General features: G+C 44.3%; 1 protein-coding gene across 1 annotated transcript in view; it reads left to right on the plus strand.

Moving 5' to 3' along the window:
* Positions 1–2,086: 2,086 nt before the first annotated feature.
* Positions 2,087–24,635, plus strand: part of LOC120999111 (fascin-like) — a 125,368-nt gene continuing 102,819 nt past the window's right edge. The window contains exon 1 of the mRNA XM_040429981.1: positions 2,087–2,155. Within this exon, the coding sequence (XP_040285915.1) occupies positions 2,087–2,155 (69 nt within the window). The remainder of the gene's footprint in view (positions 2,156–24,635) is intronic.

Genomic DNA, 24,635 nt, shown 5'->3' on the forward strand with positions numbered 1-24,635 from the left:
ATTTTTCTAAGGTTTTATGGACTGATGAAATGAGAGTGAGTCTTGATGGGCCAGATGGATGGGCCCGTGGCTGGATTGGTAAAGGGCAGAGAGCTCCAGTCCGACTCAGACGCCAGCAAGGTGGAGTACTGGTTTGGGCTGGTATCATCAAAGATGAGCTTGTGGGGCCTTTTCGGGTTGAGGATGGAGTCAAGCTCAACTCCCAGTCCTACTGCCAGTTTCTGGAAGACACCTTCTTCAAGCAGTGGTACAGGAAGAAGTCTGCATCCTTCAAGAAAAACATTATTTTCATGCAGGACAATGCTCCATCACACGCGTCCAAGTACTCCACAGCGTGGCTGGCAAGAAAGGGTATAAAAGAAGAAAATCGAATGACATGGCCTCCTTGTTCACCTGATCTGAACCCCATTGAGAACCTGTGGTCCATCATCAAATGTGAGATTTACAAGGAGGGAAAACAGTACACCTCTCTGAACAGTGTCTGGGAGGCTGTGGTTGCTGCTGCACGCAATGTTGATGGTGAACAGATCAAAACACTGACAGAATCCATGGATGGCAGGCTTTTGAGTGTCCTTGCAAAGAAAGGTGGCTATATTGGTCACTGATTTGTTTTTGTTTTGTTTTTGAATGTCAGAAATGTATATTTGTGAATGTTGAGATGTTATATTGGTTTCACTGGTAAAAATAAATAATTGAAATGGGTATATATTTGTTTTTTGTTAAGTTGCCTAATAATTATGCACAGTAATAGTCACCTGCACACACAGATATCCCCCTAAAATAGCTAAAACTAAAAACAAACTAAAAACTACTTCCAAAAATATTCAGCTTTGATATTAATGAGTTTTTTGGGTTCATTGAGAACATGGTTGTTGTTCAATAATAAAATGAATCCTCAAAAATACAACTTGCCTAATAATTCTGCACTCCCTGTATAAAGCCTCTAAGCAGCCAGAAAATAGCAATTTTTTTACGTAATTCGCCGCAAATATATTTGGATCGAACCAAATTTTCCCTAAAAATTTGGCGAATTAATTTTTTTAAAAGTTCTCTAAACAAAACGACCAGATACTTGTAGACATGAAGATTAGTGTTGAGCGGGAGGTGCCATATTCGATTTTGCGATATTTCGCGATATTTCGATTTATTATTCGACTTATATTCGTCGAAATCGAATAGTCATCATTATTCTATTTATCTCGAATAATATGCGATTTAAATATTTGCGTATTGCGATTTTCTTTACACTGTATAAGGCACTTTCATATTGGTTGGCTATGGCTATGTCTATGGCTAATATGTGTATTTTACGAATATTCACTATATTGCTATAACTTTGATTTTTAGAATATTACGAATATTCTAAAATACGAAGTTACAGCAATATTTTACACATAATTTAGCTAATACAGTGCTCTAAACTTTTTTTATAGTCTCGTTTTTTGGTCTTTTCTGAACTTACACTATTAAAAAAAATACTACAGCACTATATTAGCTAAAGTGCAGTCTATATGTGTATTTTTCGAATATTCGCTATATTGCTATAACTTCGTTTTTTTGAATATTCTTCATATTCTAAAAACGAAGTTATAACAATATAGCGAATATTCGTAAAATACACATATAGACTGCAATTTAGCTAATATAGTCCTATCATTTCTGAGACAAAAAAATTAGACTATAAAAAAAGATTATAGCACTATATTAGCTAAATTGCAGTCTATATGTGTATTTTACGAATATTCGCTATATTGCTATAACTTTGTTTTTTAGAATATGAAGAATATTCTAAAAAACGAAGTTATAGCAATATAGCGAATATTCAAAAAATATATTGCTATATATTAGTTTTTTCAAATATCTGTGGAATAATCGAAATCTTGATTTAGATTTTTTTTTTGTTCCAAACAATATTCGTTTTTTTTTATTCACTATCGCTGTCCCTAATTTAAATAAAGCGGGTAACGTAAACGTGCGTGAAAAAGCGTATGATGTAATTTACAGTACTAGAACCGCCCAGTGACTGTGACCAGTGTCTATAAAGCATTCATCATCACTATTTGAACTTTACAAGTAAATGACTACAATGGCTACTGGAAGTACGTCAAAGTTCAGACACATATTTGAGAAAGATGAGGACGACATCATATTAACTGTAAGTAATATTCTCTTAAAGCATATAGGTTGTTTGTGTAGATATTGCATGCAGCACAATGATTGTTCTGTAGATCACGAATTCTGAAATATTCGTAGATGTGATTATCTATATTGATCCGATTTTATTTTTTGGACTGTATGTCTCGAAGGGCATACGGTTGTGTGCAAGTGGCGTAAGTGTCTAAAGTAGCTAATAAATATAAATTACCCAAAAAAATAACATTAAACTGTATCCGAACTATCTCTAATCTAAAAAACACTATAATGACCATAAACGTGTAACTTTTGGATTTAGATGTAAATCTTAAGTGTTTATACACCTACTCCACACAATGCACTAATTCTCTGATAAACTAAATTGCATTAATATTTTCTTTTCTTTTAAACATACAGTAATCAATAAATGCCATAAACGAATCGCCAAGTACCAGAAGGAGCAAGAAAAGGATCGATTGGCTCTACATAAGCTTCTGCGGCGGGTTTCAAAAAAGGTTCGGAGGATGGATCAGAGGAACCGTAAAATAATAAAACATTTCATGAAAACAAAAAAATAATAAGCCAAAAATGACTGTTATTGTAAAAATGTTTGATATTGTTATTGTTTAAATGTTATTAAAAATATTTATCTGCCACAGACTTGATGTGTCCGATCTTGAAAGTTCTATCAGTCAGAGGAATGCATCGTGTCGTGTGTAGCTAATTTTGTACTTCTTTTTCTTGTTGTTTAAAAAATTTTTTTTTATTTTAAATGAAAATTTTAGAAAGTCAAATAGTGTAGTTTTTTTTCATGTTAGCCCATTCCTGCTGCACACTTACAACATGATGCTGTCAGAGGTGTCTTAGTTTATTTTCGGTGTTGTCCTGGTCTGGTAGGGGCCCATTCCTGGGAACAAATTCCTGCTGCACACTTCGAACCTGCTGCTGGCTGTCGTGCTGAGTTAGCTAGCTATGTGTAGCCCTTATACTGGACCCTTAACATCTACCTGGTGCTGATGCTGAAGTCTGTCCTGGCCCTGATGACTTATGTGTGGGCCTTATACTCCACCGTTACCGATACTTGCTGTTGTAGGTCCTGAAAATGCTGAGTTATGTGTGGGGCGTATACTACAGTGCTACTATGTACCTAATGCTGTCTGTTCTGCTGACTGTCCTGACCCTGGAATAAAGGGGCCTTACAACAAATGTCTAAAATTACACCGTAACATTACATTAAAAAAAACAAAGCACACGTTATCAAACTGAAAAAAATGTTTTTATAACAAAAATAAGAAAGCAAGCCTCTATGGCAACTTTTTTTTAGCTCCAATAATACTGTATCAATTTTTTGGAGCTGGTGAAGGTGTTCTTCCTCCATTTGCCGCAACCTCTTATTGAATTGATGCTGAATTTTTTTAAGCTGCCCAAAATCTTTGAGGAATTGCTTTTTGGTGGTCTCCAATTCCTTTATGGCCTTGTTCACTACTGGAAAAAAAAATAAAAGATTTAAATAAGGGTTACTTACAAGACAATTAGTGCATTGTGTGCAGTATGTGTTTAAACATTGGCGATTTACATCTAAATACAATAAATATTGATATTTACATTAATTATATTTAGGTTTTCTTAGTGATAGTTCTGATAGAGTAGAATGTTATTTATTTTGTTAGTTAATATTTTTTCTGTAGTTTACATAATATGTTGCATTTTTCCCCCCCTATAACACTAGTTTCTGTTGTCCCCTCATTGTTGCCACTTTTAACCACTTCACGGGCGGCCATTAAGAGTAGGGCTCAGCGGGACGTGACTTGATTCAGAGGGACAGTCTATTACGGACCAACAAACACCCTGCCCCCAGGCATAATCGTTTGTGAACCGGGGTGCAAATGCAACTCAGCTAAACAGGCAGCCATGTTAACTAAGGGTTGCTATTTTTCAGATTCATTACACATGTGCATTACAGCTCCTGAGATTCAGGGTGGTGTGGGGATCGTGAGATGCTTGTGAATATGTAATGTATATCAAATTATACAGTAGGTGAACCCGATTTTGTGTCAATCTCGCTGTATTTCTCGGCGAGATTGAGCACATACGAGCCCCATCGCGGGAGCCAGCGCCGAGCTGGCTTGCCGCGATGGAGACAGAGCCGTCATAGAAGCGACGGGAGATCCGACTTGGATTCCCGCCAATTCTACACGTGTGCGGCGTTTGTTATGAATCCTGAGGGGGAAGTCCCCGCCGGATTTTAAATAAAAATCCGGCCTGGGTCCCGCCCTCAGGAGCATACCGGGCCCTTAGGTCTGTTATGGGTTGTAAGGAGAGCCCCCCCTACGCCGAAAAAAACGGCGTAGGGGGTCCCCCTACAATCCATACCAGACCCGTATCCAAAGCACGCTACCCGGCCAGCCAGGAAGGGAGTGGGGACGAGCGAGCGCCCCCCCCCCTCCTGAGCCGTACCAGGCTGCATGCCCTCAACATGGGGGGTTGGGTGCTCTGGGGCAGGGGGCGCACTGCGGCCCCCCCACCTCAGAGCACCCTGTCCCCATGTTGATGAGGACAGGGCCCCTTCCCGACAACCCTGGCCGTTGGTTGTCGGGGTATGCGGGCGGGAGGCTTATCGGAATCTGGGAGCCCCCTTTAATAAGGGGGCCCCCAGATACCGGCCCCCCACCCTAAGTGAATGAGTATGGGGTACATCGTACCCCTACCCATTCACCTGCAAGAAAAGTGGTAAAAACACAAATAAACCACACAGTGTATTAAAATATTTTATTTTTCTGCTCCGGAGGCCGCCCCCTGTCTTCTTTATTAGCTCTTTTACCAGGGGGGGGCTCTTCTTCTTCCGATATCCCGACGGGTCTTCTCCGCTATCCGGGGGGGTCTTCTCAACTCTCCGGGGTTCTCCTTCTGTCTTCTCCTTCTGTCTTGTTGTCTCCTTCTGTCTTCTCCTTCTGTCTTGTTGTCTCCTTCTGTCTTCTGTCTCCGGGGTTCTCCTTCTGTTTTCGCCTCTCTCTGTTGTTGACTCGGCGCACCCCGGTTCTTCGTCTCGCGAGACTCGGCGCACCCCGATTCTTCGTCTCGCGAGACGTCTCGCGAGACGAAGAACCGGGGTGCGCCGAGTCAATAACAGAGAGAGGCGAAAACAGAAGGAGAACCCCGGAGACAGAAGACAGAAGGAGACAAAAAGACAGAAGGAGAAGACAGAAGGAGACAACAAGACAGAAGGAGAAGACAGAAGGAGAACCCCGGAGAGTTGAGAAGACCCCCCCGGATAGCGGAGAAGACCCGTCGGGATATCGGAAGAAGAAGAGCCCCCCCCCTGGTAAAAGAGCTAATAAAGAAGACAGGGGGCGGCCTCCGGAGCAGAAAAATAAAATATTTTAATACACTGTGTGGTTTATTTGTGTTTTTACCACTTTTCTTGCAGGTGAATGGGTAGGGGTACGATGTACCCCATACTCATTCACTTAGGGTGGGGGGCCGGTATCTGGGGGCCCCCTTATTAAAGGGGGCTCCCAGATTCCGATAAGCCTCCCGCCCGCATACCCCGACAACCAACGGCCAGGGTTGTCGGGAAGGGGGCCTGTCCTCATCAACATGGGGACAGGGTGCTCTGAGGTGGGGGGGCCGCAGTGCGCCCCCTGCCCCAGAGCACCCAACCCCCCATGTTGAGGGCATGCAGCCTGGTACGGCTCAGGAGGGGGGGGGGCGCTCGCTCGTCCCCACTCCCTTCCTGGCTGGCCGGGTAGCGTGCTTTGGATACGGGTCTGGTATGGATTGTAGGGGGACCCCCTACGCCGTTTTTTTCGGCGTAGGGGGGGCTCTCCTTACAACCCATAACAGACCTAAGGGCCCGGTATGCTCCTGAGGGCGGGACCCAGGCCGGATTTTTATTTAAAATCCGGCGGGGACTTCCCCCTCAGGATTCATAACAAACGCCGCACACGTGTAGAATTGGCGGGAATCCAAGTCGGATCTCCCGTCGCTTCTATGACGCGCTTGCTGGGATGTGCTGTCACTATCCCAGTGAGTGCGAGATCTCGGCACCATGTTGCCGAGTATCAGCGCGACGCTGTCGTGCTAAAAACACAATGTCAGAAACACCTACTGTAGTAATGTGTGCACATATTTACCCTCCCGGTGGGGGGTGTAGACCACCTCTTCCTCCTCTTCTGGAGCTGGGGGGGGCGGAATCAGGTGGCTGGGAAGGTCCGGCCTCCTCCTTAGTCGCCTCTGTATCACCAACATCTGGGGGTGAAGTGGCCTGCACATTTTCTTCCTCCTCCATGGGTGCCTCCACATTTTCTACCTCCTCCTCCATGTGCGCCAACTTTTTTTTTTTTTTTTTGTGGTGGCGGACCGAGGGAACAGGTTTACCTGTAATAATGACACAATGTTAAGAATTTACACAAACAACTCATAAATCATAACAAAGGTAAAGATCAAGAAATTCCTATATGGTGGAATCTGCATGGGATTATGAATTATACCAATAGTGGATTTACCTTATAAAAAAAGAAGAAAAAAAAAGGGTTATAGATGGGTAAATCTAGTCTAAGTTACAAGGTAGGATGAGGTAACATGGGATTTGTTAGGAAGGTGCCCTATAGGGTATTGTGACTGGGTAAGGGATGTTTAGGTAAACCAAACAACAGTTCAGAAATTAGATAAGGGGTTATTGGATGGTGTTATGTTGGGTATATAATTTTTTGTGGCTGCCAGCGTTAGACTGTCTGCCAAGCCGCATTTTGAAGATCTGCTGCCAACCCGCCCTACCTTCCTGTTGATTTAGTTGTCAAGGTAACTTTATAATTAGAAGGAGGCTTAAAGTCTCCCCTTTAACTGTCCTTTTGACTGTGACCACCCCTTTAACAGTGACTTTGATGGTGACCGGCCCTTTCACCGTGACTTTCACGGTGAACGCCCCTTTAACTGTGAACTCCACAGCTCCAGTCAATTGGCAGTTAGGATTTAAGCAAAAGGCTGGCAGGCTTGTATTGGATAATACAGGTCATTTTTTTTGGAATATCTTGTGTACGTCGTAGAGAGCCGAGACCCCTGCAAGATTTCTTTCCAGGTAGCAAGGGATGTGTATACCAAGTTTCATTGAAATCGATGGTTGCGTTTTGGAGTTTTTGTGGAACATACATACACACATACATCCATTTTTTTTATATATATATATATATATATATACAGTACAGACCAAAAGCTTGGACATACCTTCTCATTCAAAGAGTTTTCTTTATTTTCATGACTATGAAGGTATCAAAACTATGAATTAACACATGTGGAATTATATACATAACAAACAAGTGTGAAACAACTGAAAATATGTCATATTCTAGGTTCTTCAAAGTAGCCACCTTTTGCTTTGATTACTGCTTTGCTCACTCTTGGCATTCTCTTGATGAGCTTCAAGAGGTAGTCCCCTGAAATGGTTTACACTTCACAGGTGTGCCCTGTCAGGTTTAATAAGTGGGATTTCTTGCCTTATAAATGGGGTTTGGACCATCATTTGCGTTGAGGAGAAGTCAGGTGGATACACAGCTTATAGTCCTATTGAATAGACTGTTAGAATTTGTATTATGGCAAGAAAAAAGCAGCTAAGTAAAGAAAAACGAGTGGCCATCATTACTTTAAGAAATGAAGGTCAGTCAGTCAGCCGAAAAATTGGGAAAACTTTGAAAGTAAGGGCTATTTGACCATGAAGGAGAGTGATGGGGTGCTGCGCCAGAAGACCTGGCCTCCACAGTCATCGGACCTGAACCCAATCGAGATGGCTTGGGGTGAGCTGGACCACACAGTGAAGGCAAAAGGGCCAACAAGTGCTAAGCATCTCTGGGAACTCCTTCAAGACTGTTGGAAGACCATATCAAGGGACTACCTCTTGAAGCTCATCAAGAGAATGCCAAGAGTGTGCAAAGCAGTAATCAAAGCAAAAGGTGGCTACGTTGAAGAACCTAGAATATGACATATTTTCAGTTGTTTCACACTTGTTTGTTATGTATATAATTCCACATGTGTTAATTCATAGTTTTGATACCTTCATAGTCATGAAAATAAAGAAAACTCTTTGAATGAGAAGGTGTGTCCAAACTTTTGGTCTGTACTGTATATATATATATATATATATATATATATAAATGGATGTATGTGTGTATGTATGTTCCACAAAAACTCCAAAACGCAACCATCGATTTCAATGAAACTTGGTATACACATCCCTTGCTACCTGGAAAGAAATCTTGCAGGGGTCTCGGCTCTCTACGACGTACACAAGATATTCCAAAAAAATGACCTGTATTATCCAATACAAGCCTGCCAGCCTTTCGCTTAAATCCTAACTGCCAATTGACTGGAGCTGTGGAGTTCACAGTTAAAGGGGCGTTCACCGTGAAAGTCACGGTGAAAGGGCCGGTCACCATCAAAGTCACTGTTAAAGGGGTGGTCACAGTCAAAAGGACAGTTAAAGGGGAGACTTTAAGCCTCCTTCTAATTATAAAGTTACCTTGACAACTAAATCAACAGGAAGGTAGGGCGGGTTGGCAGCAGATCTTCAAAATGCGGCTTGGCAGACAGTCTAACGCTGGCAGCCATAAAAAATTATATACCCAACATAACACCATCCAATAACCCCTTATCTAATTTCTGAACTGTTGTTTGGTTTACCTAAACATCCCTTACCCAGTCACAATACCCTATAGGGCACCTTCCTAACAAATCCCATGTTACCTCATCCTACCTTGTAACTTAGACTAGATTTACCCATCTATAACCCTTTTTTTTTTTTTTAAGGTAAATCCACTATTGGTATAATTCATAATCCCATGCAGATTCCACCATATAGGAATTTCTTGATCTTTACCTTTGTTATGATTTATGAGTTGTTTGTGTAAATTCTTAACATTGTGTCATTATTACAGGTAAACCTGTTCCCTCGGTCCGCCACCACTAAAAAAAAAAAAAAAAAGTTGGCGCACATGGAGGAGGAGGTGATACAGCCGGCATCCGGCCGCACTAACAGGAAGCGGCGATCGCGCCGCCCCTGCCATTCAACCCCTCAGGTGCCGCGATCAAGGCTGATCGTGACACCTGTGACCTGATGCGCCTCCATCTTCCTTCCAATCGGAGCCCCCGCAGTGAAATCGTGGGGCTCCAAACGGTTGCCATGGCAGCCTGGACGCTGCTGAAGCTATTCAGGCCTGCCATGGCTTTCTCCATACTGAGCTATGCACGAGGCACAGCACAGAATGGAGTGTGTAAAAATCCTATTCACCGTAATAAATCTCTATTATGGTGAATAGGAGAGGGGATCAAAAGATCCCATGTACGAGGCCCCTATGGGGGCTAATTGCTGTAAAAAAAGAAAGTTAAATAAAGTTTAAAAAAACACCACTATATTAAAATTTTGAATCACCAACCTTTCCCAATTTTACATATAAAACTACATAAACAATTTTAAAAAAATAATATTGTGTATCGCCGCGTCTGAAAATGTCTGAACTATTAAAAAAAAATGTAAAAAATTATTGTGCGGTGAACGCAGTAACCGAAGAAAAAATTAAAAACACGCGATTTGCAATTTTTTTGGGTCATTTTTAATAAAAATGTCAGGTCATTTTTAGTGAATAGTGAACGCTGTGATGTCAAAACCCCAAAAACCTTGGTGGAATTTTGTATTTATTTCAATTTTGGCACACAAATATTTATTTTTCCTTTTTTCTAATGCAAAACATGGTAAATTAAATGGTGGCATTAAAAAATGCATCTTGTCCCGCAAAAAATAAGCCCTCATATAGCTATGTGAACGGAAAAGTAAAAAAGTTATGGCTTTTGGAACATGAGGAGGACAAAACAACAATGTAAAAATGAAAATAGGCCTGGTCTTGAAAGGGTTAAAGGGGAAATATTAGATTTAAAGTTACCGATATAAGATCGGATTGTATTGCGATTATATGTATGTAAGGTCTGAGCAATCAGATAATGGCCAGCTAAGCTGCGATGTACCTGTCTAGTTAAGTTACGGTATTGTGTGTACTGCTGGTTTGCATCCCCGTGGTGCACCCTGGGTAACGCTAAATGAACCATCAAAACCTGGCGGTCTGACAAAAAAAGCTCATGGACAGAAATTTTAATCTATATATATTGTGTGGATGGTATATAGTGTGTGGTATATATCGCATGGCAGGAAAACGGACGCGCTATGTGCATGTGATAGATATTTATCTGTCGTCCATGAATAAATGCTACTGACATAGTGCTGTGAAGAAACAAGAATACCCAATCAGTAGTATCTGCTATTGAGGGGGGCGGGCGGTGGAGGAAAAAAAATATAAAAAAAATGTTTGAATCATTGTAGTTCTTATTCGCATACACGAATATTTAGCAACACTCAATCTACATATAAATAATTTTGATGTAGATCGAGTGTTGCTAAATATTGTTCTGACATGCATGCAATATGAAATAAAATATAGTGCTGTAATACAATATTACCTACAGTGAGCAGAACTTCTTCTTCATCCTTTTGAAATCGAATTCTTGCCATTTTCGATCGCCGATTTTTCATTAAATTAACTAACTAACGCCAAACTCCACTGGAAGCAATGCAAAACCGAAACCAGGGAACATGTCACGTGACATGATTACGTCACTCATAAGATCTACTCCTCACACGATTATTCAGAACATTCCCGATTTTCGGGTAAAAATCGGGAATTCGAATAACAAGATTGATTCCACCCTGCTTCTTGCAATATAGCGAATATTCGAAAGAATAATTTATAATCGATCAATTTAGCTAATACACTGCGTGCAGAATTATTAGGCAAATGAGTATTTTGACCACATCATCCTCTTTATGCATGTTGTCTTACTCCAAGCTGTATAGGCTCGAAAGCCTACTACCAATTAAGCATATTAGGTGATGTGCATTTCTGTAATGAGAAGGGGTGTGGTCTAATGACATCAACACCCTATATCAGGTGTGCATAATTATTAGGCAACTTCCTTTCCTTTGGCAAAATGGGTCAAAAGAAGGACTTGACAGGCTCAGAAAAGTCAAAAATAGTGAGATATCTTGCAGAGGGATGCAGCACTCTTAAAATTGCAAAGCTTCTGAAGCGTGATCATCGAACAATCAAGCGTTTCATTCAAAATAGTCAACAGGGTCGCAAGAAGCGTGTGGAAAAACCAAGGCGCAAAATAACTGCCCATGAACTGAGAACAGTCAAGCGTGCAGCTGCCAAGATGCCACTTGCCACCAGTTTGGCCATATTTCAGAGCTGCAACATCACTGGAGTGCCCAAAAGCACAAGGTGTGCAATACTCAGAGACATGTCCAAGGTAAGAAAGGCTGACACACAAGCTGAAACGTCAAGACTGGGCCAAGAAATATCTCAAGACTGATTTTTCTAAGGTTTTATGGACTGATGAAATGAGAGTGAGTCTTGATGGGCCAGATGGATGGGCCCGTGGCTGGATTGGTAAAGGGCAGAGAGCTCCAGTCCGACTCAGATGCCAGCAAGGTGGAGGTGGAGTACTGGTTTGGGCTGGTATCATCAAAGATGAGCTTGTGGGGCCTTTTCGGGTTGAGGATGGAGTCAAGCTCAACTCCCAGTCCTACTGCCAGTTTCTGGAAGACACCTACCAAGCAGTGGTACAGGAAGAAGTCTGCATCCTTCAAGAAAAACATGATTTTCATGCAGGACAATGCTCCATCACACGCGTCCAAGTACTCCACAGCGTGGCTGGCAAGAAAGGGTATAAAAGAAGAAAATCTAATGACATGGCCTCCTTGTTCACCTGATCTGAACCCCATTGAGAACCTGTGGTCCATCATCAAATGTGAGATTTACAAGGAGGGAAAACAGTAAACCTCTCTGAACAGTGTCTGGGAGGCTGTGGTTGCTGCTGCACGCAATGTTGATGGTGAACAGATCAAAACACTGACAGAATCCATGGATGGCAGGCTTTTGAGTGTCCTTGCAAAGAAAGGTGGCTATATTGGTCACTGATTTGTTTTTGTTTTGTTTTTGAATGTCAGAAATGTATATTTGTGAATGTTGAGATGTTATATTGGTTTCACTGGTAAAAATAAATAATTGAAATGGGTATTTATTAGTTTTTTGTTAAGTTGCCTAATAATTATGCACAGTAATAGTCACCTGCACACACAGATATCCCCCTAAAATAGCTAAAACTAAAAACAAACTAAAAACTACTTCCAAAAATATTCAGCTTTGATATTAATGAGTTTTTTGGGTTCATTGAGAACATGGTTGTTGTTCAATAATAAAATTAATCCTCAAAAATACAACTTGCTTAATAATTCTGCACTCCCTGTATAGTGGTATAATCTTATTTGTGGGCCATTGGCCCACGAGCAAGAAACAGTGAGGGATCATGTTTTTTCAGATGTTTAAAATTTATGAATATTCGATATAGCGAATATATAGCACTATTCGAGAAAAAAATTGCTATTCGAATATTCGCGCTCAACACTAATGAAGATTGGGTAACTAATATTAAGATCTTGTTCTATCTTTGAATAAATGCTCTCATATGAAGGTTTTACCATGGTTCTCACAGTCCCCTGATCTGAATATCATTGAAAATCTGTGCTTAGACCTCAGAAGAGCAGTGCATACAAAACAACCCTGGAATCTCACAGAACTGGAAGACGTTTCACCTTTGAAAGAACTGGAAGACGTTTGCAAGGAACAATGGGTGAAAATCCTTCAAACAAAAATTGAAAGACTTTTGGCTGGCTACAAAAAGTGTTTACAAGTTGTGATACTCCCCAAAGGGGTTGCTACTAGGTACATACTAGGTAATCATGCGGGGGGCCAAACATTTGCTTTGGGACTTCTTTCTTTTTTTATTTTGAAAATGTAAAAGATTTAAAATATATATATATATTTTTTGCTTAAAATATAAAGGGAATGTGTCATCTTTAACTTTATGTCTTTCGGAGATCGTTTCATCTTAAACTTGCTTAAAGAGGACCTGTCACCACTCAGGACCTGCCTGTTTTAATAGCTTCATTCATTCCCCACGTAATAACAATTTTGGAGCATCTATTCTTATGACTCTATGTTGTACCATTCCTTTATTATTTCTACTAGAAGTTATGAATGAATTGCTAGCAGTCTGCAGTAAGGGAACAGAGGGGTGGTAACAAGTTGGGGGCATGTTCCTGTGTAAGACCGTGAACTGGGGAGGGACCCCTAGGATACAGCAAAATCACAGACAAGAAAAGTGACACCGACACCAGCATTTGTGCAAAAAAACTGAAACTTTATACTGAACAACACAAAGTTACATTCCCTTCCCTTGTCCCCAAACGACACTGTTTCACGTGTCCTTACTACTCCCAGCCTAGATGCCGGAGTAGCTTTGTAACACAGCAATAACAGAATACACAGGATACCCTATACTCCAGGCTCAGAGTCACAGTCCCGGTCCAACTGAACAATCCTAACACGGCGGCACACACAGCAGAGCCTGCAAGTGGATACTGTGCCCCAGGATCTGCGTACACGGCAGAGCCTACAAATCAATACCGTGCCCCTGAGTCACTGACCTGAGCATGTACTATATCCATTGGTTTCTCCAAACCGAGCAGCAAGTCCCTGCCACAACATGTGATCCTGCAGGACCTGTAACTTTGACCCTCTGTTCTGATCAGCTTCCTGATGCCGATGCTCATCCCTAGGAACAGAATCTGGATCCACATGGTCCTCTAAGACAGTTCACAAAATGCTTCTTCTCCAGGCTGAGTAACTTTACCTCTTATGGCAGCCCCGACCGTTTCACGGCTCTTCCAGCCTTTCGGGAACCGATCCTCTCTCTCCTGGACTTGCACAGTCTGAAAATGGCAGCACTCAGGCTGGACTGGCCCACAGGGGTACAGGTGAATCCCCTGGTGGGCCCCTAGTTTATCACCCCCTGCACAAGTGGCAGATAACACAGTAGACTTACTGTGCCACATACATATATTCAATGTACAGCACCTCAACCAGCCTGTGTTCATATAAAAAATGGATAGATTATTGAAGAAATTCCCCAGTTTATTATTATAGACATGATCAGAGCTGAGATGACTTCTAGGTATAGAGGAAAACTAGCCAGTATCCTCTTTTCCCCAGGACCTACCTTCTTAAAGTTGCTGCAGGGACCCCCATATTCGGTCATCTGGTAGCATCTTGCTGCTGTGTGAGCAGGTAATATTTGAATGTATGCGTATGGTGGGCCTCCAAAAAGAATTATACTGGTGGTCTCTAGGCACCCCAGTCCGACACTGGCAGCACTGATTGGATAGAGTGAGTCTGTGCAGGTACACACACCCAACTGGTTACCACTCCTCTATACCCTTACTGCAGACTGCTAAAAATTCACTCATAACTTCTAGGAGAAATAATAAAGGAATGGCACAACATAGAGATACAAGAATAGATGTTCCAGAATTGTTATTACATGGGGAATGCATGAAGCTATTAAAACAGGCATGTCAGGAGTAGAGATGTCCCGAATAGTTTGCCGGCGAATAGTTCCCGGCGAACATAGCTTGTTTGCGTTCACCGCGGCTGGCTGTCACGGAACCATGAACCAGACGTACAACAAGAGATAAGTGAAAATAAGAAGGCTTTATTGAAAATGAAGCTGTAAAGCAAAAGTCCAAACGGATGGTGAAACCGAGCAGAGTCTTTGCGAAGCCAGAGGTCAGGAACCAGAAGGGTAGTCAGACGAAGCCAGGATCAGGAACCAGCAGGGTAGTCAGACGAAGCCAGGATCAGGAACCAGCAGGGTAGTCAGACGAAGCCAGGATCAGGAACCAGCAGGGTAGTCAGACGAAGCCAGGATCAGGAACCAGCAGGGTAGTCAGACGAAGCCAGGATCAGGAACCAGAAGCAGCAGCAGTCTAGAAGCATGTGAACACAGGAGGACCAAGCAAGGAACTGAAGCCACAGACCTCCTATATATATGAGCTAGGCATCCAGCTCCTCCCAGGGGAAGGAGGAGCCGCAGGGTGGAAGGCTACAAGAAACCCAGAACCCAAGATGGCCGCCAGCACATGTCAAACGAAGGAGAGCAGCAAGCAGGTAAGACCATGACAGTACCTCCCCCTCAAGGGCCCCTCCTCCGCGGAGCACAAAACGGTTTCTGAGGGAAGCGTGCGTGGAAGGCTCGGAGCAAGGCAGGAGCATGGACATCTGCGGAGGGAACCCAGGAACGCTCCTCTGGACCATAACCACGCCAATGGACCAAAAACTGCAACCGACCGCGGACCAGGCGTGAGTCCAGGATATTGCTCACCTCATATTCCTCACGATTGCCCACTTGGACCGGACGAGGCCGAGGAACCGAGGAAGTGAAACGATTACACACCAGTGGCTTCAACAGGGAGACATGAAACACGTTGGAGATCCGCATGCCAGGAGGAAGCGCAAGGGCATAGGCTACCGGGTTTACCCTGCGAAGCACTCGGAAGGGACCAACAAAGCGAGGCGCCAGCTTGGGAGTGGGCACTCGAAGGTTGAGGTTGCGGGTGGACAACCATACACGGTCTCCGACCTGGTAGGAAGGAGCAGGCGCTCGTCTGCGATCAGCCTGGAGTCTCTGGCGCTGCGCAGAGACCTCAAGGGACTTCTGGATCTGTACCCAAGAAGCACGTAGGACGGAAAGGTGATCCTCCACAGCCGGAATATCCTGGGGAGAGAATACCTCCGGTAACACGGCAGGTTGGAACCCATAATTGGCCATGAAGGGAGACGTCCCAGAGGAAGAGTTCACCGCCGTGTTCCTGGCAAACTCAGCCCAAGGCAGGAGGTCAACCCAATTGTCTTGGTGATCGGAGACATAGCAACGAAGGAATTGCTCCAAGGCCTGATTGGATCGTTCTGCGGCCCCATTGGACTGAGGGTGGTAGGCCGAGGAGAAGGAGAGATGAATCCCCAACTGGGAGCAAAAGGCGCGCCAGAACCTGGACACAAACTGACTCCCCCGATCCGACACAATCTCCTTAGGCAAACCGTGCAACCGGAAGACCTCCCTGGCAAAAATCGTGGCCAACTCTTGTGCAGAGGGTAACTTCTTGAGAGGAACACAGTGGCACATTTTGGAAAACCGATCCACAATCATGAGAATGACCGTATGGCCTCGGGATGCAGGGAGGTCCACAATGAAATCCATCCCCAGGTGTGACCATGGGCGCTCCCCGGTGGCTATGGGTTGCAGAAGGCCCAACGGAAGGTGCCGAGGGGACTTACTCTGGGCACAAACGGAGCATGCCGCTACATATGCGGCGATGTCGGAACGTAGGGAAGGCCACCAGAACAGACGTGAAACAGCCCAGGACAGCTGATTCTTTCCAGGATGCCCCGCGGTCTTGGAGTTATGGTAGGTTCGCAACAACCGAGTGCGCAACTCCTCAGGCACAAAACATCTGCCGTTGGGTCTCCCAGAGGGAGCACCAGATTGAGCCGCCAAAATCTGCTCACCCAGGGGAGAGGTCAGGCTGGTGCGAATGGCGGCCAGGATCTGATTCGGAGGTATGACCGAAGTCGGAATCGACTCCTCCCTGGACAGCTCGGAGTACTGCCGTGATAAGGCATCCGCCCTGATGTTCTTGGAACCGGGTAGGTAGGAGACCACGTAATTAAAACGTGACAAGAACAGAGCCCATCTGGCCTGACGTGGTGTCAATCTCTTGGCCTCAGAAAGGTAGGTCAGATTCTTGTGGTCCGTCAGGATGAGAACCGGAACCACCGAACCCTCGAGCAAGTGCCTCCATTCTTTAAGGGCCTGCACGATGGCCAATAACTCCCTGTCACCAATCTGATAGTTGCACTCCGCGGAAGACAGTTTCCGGGAGTAAAACCCACAAGGAAGCAGAGGACCCTCTGGTGTTCTACGCTGAGACAGAAGGGCGCCTACTCCCGTCTCAGACGCGTCCACCTCGAGGACAAAGGGCAACCCAGGGTTGGGATGCGACAGAATCGGAGCCGACACAAAGGCGGACTTTAGGGCCTCAAAAAGCTCGGATGGCCTCGAGCGGCCAGACCTGGGAATTACTGCCCTTCCTGGTCAGATCCGTGAGAGGCTTGGCCAGCATGGAAAAGTCCCTGATGAACTTCCGATAATAATTGGCGAAGCCCAAAAAGCGCTGCAGGGAACGAAGACCACTGGGCTGGGGCCACTGTAAGACAGCCGAAACCTTCTCAGGATCCATGGAGAACCCCTCAGCGGAAATGATGTAACCTAAGAAGGTTACCTGGGATCGGTGAAATTCGCATTTCTCAAGCTTACCGAACAGCTTGTTCTCTCGTAACCGTTGCAACACTCGTCTGACATCCAGAATGTGGGCCTCCATGGATTCAGAATATACCAAGATGTCATCCAAATAGACTACCACACACTGCTGCAACAGGTCACGGAAAACATCGTTGATGAATTCCTGAAAGACTGCGGGCGCATTGCACAACCCAAAGGGCATAACCAAGGATTCGTAATGACCGGTCCTGGTGTTAAACGCGGTCTTCCACTCATCGCCCGCCTTGATCCTTACCAGGTTATATGCCGCCCTCAGGTCGAGTTTGGTAAAGACCGTGGCCCCTTTAAGGCGATCGAACAGCTCGGAAATCAAGGGTATCGGGTAAGCGTTCTTGATCGTGATGCGATTGAGACCCCTGTAATCGATGCAAGGCCTCAACTCACCGCCCTTCTTTTTCACAAAGAAAAATCCAGCCCCTGCCGGGGACGAAGACTTGCGAATGTGTCCGCGTGAAAGCGCCTCCCTCACGTACTCCTCCATGGCCTCATTCTCCGCTACCGACAGTGGATAGACTTTGCCACGAGGAGGAACGGCACCAGATTGTAACTCTATGGCACAATCGTATGGGCGGTGCGGAGGTAGGGCAACCGCGCGCACCTTATCGAATACATCCCGGTACTCCTCGTATTCAGGAGGCAACAGAGAGTCCGAGGAAGTACACAGCAACTTGACAGACCCATGGATGCAACTAGCCCCACACTGCGGTGACCACGAGAGGATCTCGACCGATCTCCAATCGAAAGTCGGATTATGCTTCTGGAGCCAGGGGTACCCCAAGACCACCGAGTAGTGTGGAGACGAAATAACCTGGAGGCAGACCGACTCTCTGTGAACGGCACCAATGGCTATCCCCACTGGAAGGGTCTCATGAGTCACGTGTGGCGGCAGAAGGGGTCTGCCGTCTATCGCCTCAAGAGCCAGTGGGGAACCTCGAGCCTGCAGAGGAATGGAATTGGCGGCAGCGAACACACTATCAATGAACAAACCACCAGCACCAGAGTCCACCAACGCCTGGGTCGTCACCGAGCCCCCGACCCAGGAGAGGACAACAGTGATCAGTGGTTTGTCAACACGGGAAACCGGGGACGAGGAGACTCCACCCAAGATCTGCCCCCGACAGGATCTCAGGGTACGAGCGTTCCCCGGACGGTTTGGACATGCCAACCGAAAATGCCCACCGAGACCACAGTACATGCATCGGCCCTCGCGTCTCCGGAGTGCCCTCTCCCCCTCGGACAGGCGAGCAAACCCCAGCTGCATGGGTTCACCCCCAGACAAGTCATCCCCAGGAGGCGTGGGAGGAGAGGGAGGCACGGGTGGGACAGCAAACGTAGGCACCAATCTGTTAGAAGACCTCCGCAGGTTCTCCTTAAAGGAAGGTCTCTCCCTGAGTCTGGTGTCAATCAAAATCAGGAAAGAAATAAGAGACTCGAGCTCAACTGGTAGGTCCTTAGCTGCAACCTCATCCTTCAAGGCATCCGAGAGACCATGAGAGAAAGCAGCGACCAGAGCCTCATTATTCCAGCCCACCTCTGCTGCCAGGGTACGAAACTCAATGGCGTATTCAGCTACGGATCGTGAACCCTGTCTGATGGACATAAGGAGCTTCGCAGCAGAGGCAGCACGAGCCGGCACATCGAATACCTTCCGAAGAGAAGCAACAAAACCGGAAAACTCGGCAACCACCGGATTGTTGTTCTCCCATAAAGGGCTGGCCCAGGCCAAGGCCTTGTCCGAGAGCAGCGAGATCAAGAAGCCCACCTTTGATCTCTCAGTAGGAAAGGCATGTGGCAGCAACTCAAAATAAATGCCCACCTGGTTAAGGAAACCTCGGCACTGAGTTGGCTCTCCCCCAAAGCGCTGTGGAAGAGGGGCAGAACCGGTCATACCCCGAAACACCGCAGGCGCAACAACAGGTGTCGGGGTAGACTCTGGCGCAACAACCGGAGCGGCAGTAGGAGCGAGCCCAGGAGCGACAACCGACCCATCGGCAACGGGAGCGAAATGAGCCGTGCGTTCAAGCAGGGTTTGCAACGCCACAGCGAACCGACCCAACAGGTGATCCTGCTGATCAAGTCTGGCAACCAGCGTGGGTAGCGAGGATGGCCCTGTACCGTCAGAATTCATGGCTTGGCCCTAATGTCACGGAACCATGAACCAGACGTACAACAAGAGATAAGTGAAAATAAGAAGGCTTTATTGAAAATAAAGCTGTAAAGCAAAAGTCCAAACGGATGGTGAAACCGAGCAGAGTCTTTGCGAAGCCAGAGGTCAGGAACCAGAAGGGTAGTCAGACGAAGCCAGGATCAGGAACCAGCAGGGTAGTCAGACGAAGCCAGGATCAGGAACCAGCAGGGTAGTCAGACGAAGCCAGGATCAGGAACCAGCAGGGTAGTCAGACGAAGCCAGGATCAGGAACCAGCAGGGTAGTCAGACGAAGCCAGGATCAGGAACCAGAAGCAGCAGCAGTCTAGAAGCATGTGAACACAGGAGGACCAAGCAAGGAACTGAAGCCACAGACCTCCTATATATATGAGCTAGGCATCCAGCTCCTCCCAGGGGAAGGAGGAGCCGCAGGGTGGAAGGCTACAAGAAACCCAGAACCCAAGATGGCCGCCAGCACATGTCAAACGAAGGAGAGCAGCAAGCAGGTAAGACCATGACACTGGCGAACATATGCGATGTTCGGTCCGCCCACTATACATCATCATTGAGTAAACTTTGACCCTGTACCTCACAGTCAGCAGACACATTCCAGTCAATCAGCAGCAGACCCTCCCTCCCAGACCCTCCCACCTCCTGGACAGCATCCATTTTAGATTCATTCGGAAGCTGCATTCTCAGTGAGAGGAGGGAAAGTGCTGCTGCTGCTGATTCAATAGGGAAAGCGTTAGCTAGGGCATTGTTCTGTGTCCACAGACTCATCTGCTGTAAGGACAGCGTCCTGACAGCCCCCCAAAAAGCCCTTTTCAGGGCTGGTACATCAGTCTGCTTTTTTTAAATTTTTATATATATGTATATATATATATATATATATATATATACATATATTGCAGTTGCCTGCCCGTGTGTGAGAGGCTGCAGGCTCAGTCACAGACAGTACTGTGTGCACACCATTCATACAGGGTGTGACAGAAAATACCTTGCAGATAAAAAAAATTCTATTTAATATTTTTCTGTGATCTAATCACATTTGCAAGCCAGTGTGTGTCAGGCCCACACAGACTGTATTGTGGCCACTGGCTAGTGGCTAGGCCTCCACTCATACCGTTACAGGGTGTCACTCACTCACAAATACCTCGCAGATAAAAAAAAATTCTATTTAATCTTTTTCTGTGATATAATCACAGTTGCAAGCCAGTGTGTGTCAGGCCCACACAGACTGTATTGTGGCCACTGGCCAGTGCCTCTTCATGTTTAAGCAGCCATAATGTTTTTTTTTCCCATTGACATGGCTTATATAAGGTCTAGTTTTATGCAAGGGAAATTTCATTGTTTGGTGCTGTTTGAGGGTAAATGTAATTTACATACCTTTTTTTGCATTGTAAGTATAAAAAAATACATTTTTGAAATAGTTTTTTTTTTCTTTACTGTTAAATGAGTTGTTCAGGTTATTTTGGTCATGTGCATACCTTATAAATGCAGCTGTTTTCTTTTTTAGTTTTTACATAAAGTATGCTCCGTAAAATGTATTTTAAGAAGAAACATTGCTTATTTTTTGTGAGCTTTTTTTATTTCATTTTTTTTTTCATTACATTTTGATAATCACAGGTATTGCTGTCTTGCTAAATTATTTTATACTTCCAATGTATTAGCATACCCCTGTACTCTGTATCTGTATGGCATGGGCAGTGGTTATGGCAACAGTAGTGTGCCCTAAAGGCAGGATTATTTAGCTTATAGTCCTGGGGTCCTTTTTTTGTCCCCAGGGCTGACTACAGAGGGCTTAGTCAGTCTCCGATCAGATTATTGGGACCCAATCAGAAGAGAAAATCCCCTTTGATCATGTTGTGGTCACAGACTTCAGCAATCATATGGTTAACAATTTCGATTGGAGCTATCTCCAATCTTGGCTGTAGAGCAAAAGCCTGCTCTAAAAATAAGATCTGTTAACTGCCTCTAACAGCCATGACAAAAGACAGTGGTTGGTCCTCAAAGGGGTTCTCTCACTTCAGCAAATGGCATTTATCAAGATAATACAAGGCACTTACTAATGTATTGTGATTGTCTATATTGCCTTCTTTGCTGGCTAGACTCATTTTTCTATCACATTATACACGTCTCGTTTCCTTGGTTGCAACCACCCTACAATCCATCAGCATGGCCATGCTTGCATACTAGAAAAAAACCATCAGCCTATGTGTTCTTCCAGGGTCCCAGTCACCTGAGAGGCTGGCCCTTTTTCTTATAATGTGCAATCACGAGCACCACTGCTGGATTGCAGGATGGCTGTAACCACCGGAAATGAGCAGTGTATAATGTGATGGAAAAATGAATCCCGCCAGCAAAGGAAGCAATATGGATAATCACAATACATTAGTAAGTGGCTCATATTAACTTTCTCTACATGATAAATGCCATTTTCTGAAGAGACAAAAACCCCTTTAAGAAGTAAAAAAAAAATGAAAATGAAAAAGCAAAATGTTTGTGGTAGGAAGGGGTTTAAAGACTTTACATACTAACTACATGTACAGATTCTGGAGAAATGGGATATGCTTGGTTAGAGGTATGCTGTCGTTTTTTTGGCGATCCAGTTTTTATGGAAAATTTCACTGCTAATTTAAGTGATATTTACAGAATAGAGAGAAGACTGAAGGCATTCATAGACCTAGAATCTGTTCTATCACCATCAGTGAAATTTCTAAAGAGAACAATTATGAAATAACTATTGTAGAGAAAGCTATGAAAAACAATGTCAACACATTGTCAAATCTCCAGCTGCAAGACAGTTCAGGCATAAGTAATGATATTACTGGAATACTGTGAGCTAGTGCAGAAAAGATGGATAGATTCAAATGCATCAGTAGGTCGCAGGATATAGAAGCACAATCACCCCAAATCAAATAACAGTTGGGTGTTTCTGTTTATACGTTTGTTTACTGACTCACATTGGGTTTGCTGATTGAGCCGGTTTAAATAGTTTTCTCAATGTCACCATCTCATCTGGTCTTAGACAGCCAGGAAGAGTGTATCTGATTAAAGAATGAACGGGTAACCCCATGTATGATATGGTCTTGTCAGTCCATTGCTTCTGCAGCAAAAATAAAATGTCTCTGTCTGGAAAACATTACATTTCAATGAGAAGAACTACTACAGAAGGTCCTGTCTTTTACCTGTTCAGTAGAGGGCATAGGACATTCTGTGGGCATAGTAGACAATGAAAGCACATCTTTAATTGACAACTGGTTGTCAATTAATACAAATGTTATGACCATATATCATAGATTCACCCAGTGCCTTCAAGAAACAGATGAAGCTTGGATAAGTTTGTCAAACACAGTAGTGTTAACGTTGTTCTTTGGCACAACCCATACTTATCATTACTTGGCATATAATTGTATGTTATCTGCAATTTGACAAGACTGCTGGTATATGTTCTGTATGCTCTTGAGCATCACACAATGTACAAGTAATTCATTTTACTTATTGGTGTGGCAACATTTGTCTCTGTAGAGATGCATAATCTAATCATGTGCTACTTAATGGGAACATATCACCTACATTTTTTAAATAATTGAAACCAGATAGTAACACTAACATAGTTTGCAAGGCTGAAAATGACATACAATCTGGTCCATAAATATTGGGACATCAACACAATTCTAACATTTTTGGCTCTATACACCACCACAATGGCTTTGAAATGAAACAAACAAGATGTGCTTTAACTGCAGACTGTCAGCTTTAATTTGAGGGTATTTACATCCAAATCAGGTGAACGGTGTAGGAATTAAAACAGTTTGCATATGTGCCTCCCACTTGTTAAGGGACCAAAAGTAATGGGACAGAATAATAATCATAAATCAAACTTTCACTTTTTAATACTTGGTTGCAAATCCTTTGCAGTCAATTACAGCCTGAAGTCTGGAACGCATAGACATCACCAGACGCTGGGTTTCATCCCTGGTGATGCTCTGCCAGGCCACTACTGCAAATGTCTTCAGTTCCTGCTTGTTCTTGGGGGCATTTTCCCTTAAGTTTTGTCTTCAGCAAGTGAAATGCATGCTCAATCGGATTCAGGTCAGGTGATTGACTTGGCTATTACATACCATTCCAATTCTTTCCTTTAAAAAACTCTTTGGTTCCTTTTGCAGTATGCTTTGGGTCATTGTCCATCTGCACTGTGAAGCGCCGTACAATGAGTTCTGAAGCATTTGGCTGAATATGAGCAGATAATATTGCCCGAAACACTTCAGAATTCATCCTGCTACTTTTGTCAGCAGTCACATCATCAATAAATACAAGAGAACCAGTTCCATTGGCAGCCATACTTTACCACGCCATGACACTACCACCACCATGCTTCACTGATGGGGTGGTATGCTTAGGATCATGAGCAGTTCCTTTCCTTCTCCGTACTCTTCTCTTCCCATCACTCTGGTACACGTTGATCTTGGTCTCATCTGTCTATAGGATGTTGTTCCAGAACTGTGAAGGCATTTTTCGATGTTGTTTGGCAAACTCTAATCTGGCCTTCCTGTTTTTGAGGCTCACCAATGGTTTACATCTTGTGGTGAACCCTCTGTATTCACTCTGGTGAAGTCTTCTCTTGATTGTTGACTTTGACACACATACATCTACCTCCTGGAGAGTGTTCTTGATCTGGCCAACTGTTGTGAAGAGTGATTTCTTCACCATGGAAAGAATTCTTCAGTCATCCACCACAGTTCTTATCCGTGGTCTTCCTGGTCTTATGGTGTTGAGCTCACCGGTGCATTCCATCTTTTTAAGAATGTTCCAGTTCCAGTTGTTTTGGCCACGCCTAATGTTTTTGCTATCTCTCTGATGGGTTTGTTTTGTTTTTTTCAGCCTATTGATGGCTTGCTTCACTGATAGTGACAGTTTTTTGCATCTCATCTTGAGAGTTGACAGCAACAGATTCCAAATGCAAATAGCACACTTGAAATGAACTTTGGACCTTTTATCTGCTCATTGTAATTGGGAT

The sequence above is a fragment of the Bufo bufo genome, chromosome 4, assembly GCF_905171765.1.
Source record: "Bufo bufo chromosome 4, aBufBuf1.1, whole genome shotgun sequence".
Lineage (NCBI taxonomy): Eukaryota > Metazoa > Chordata > Amphibia > Anura > Bufonidae > Bufo > Bufo bufo.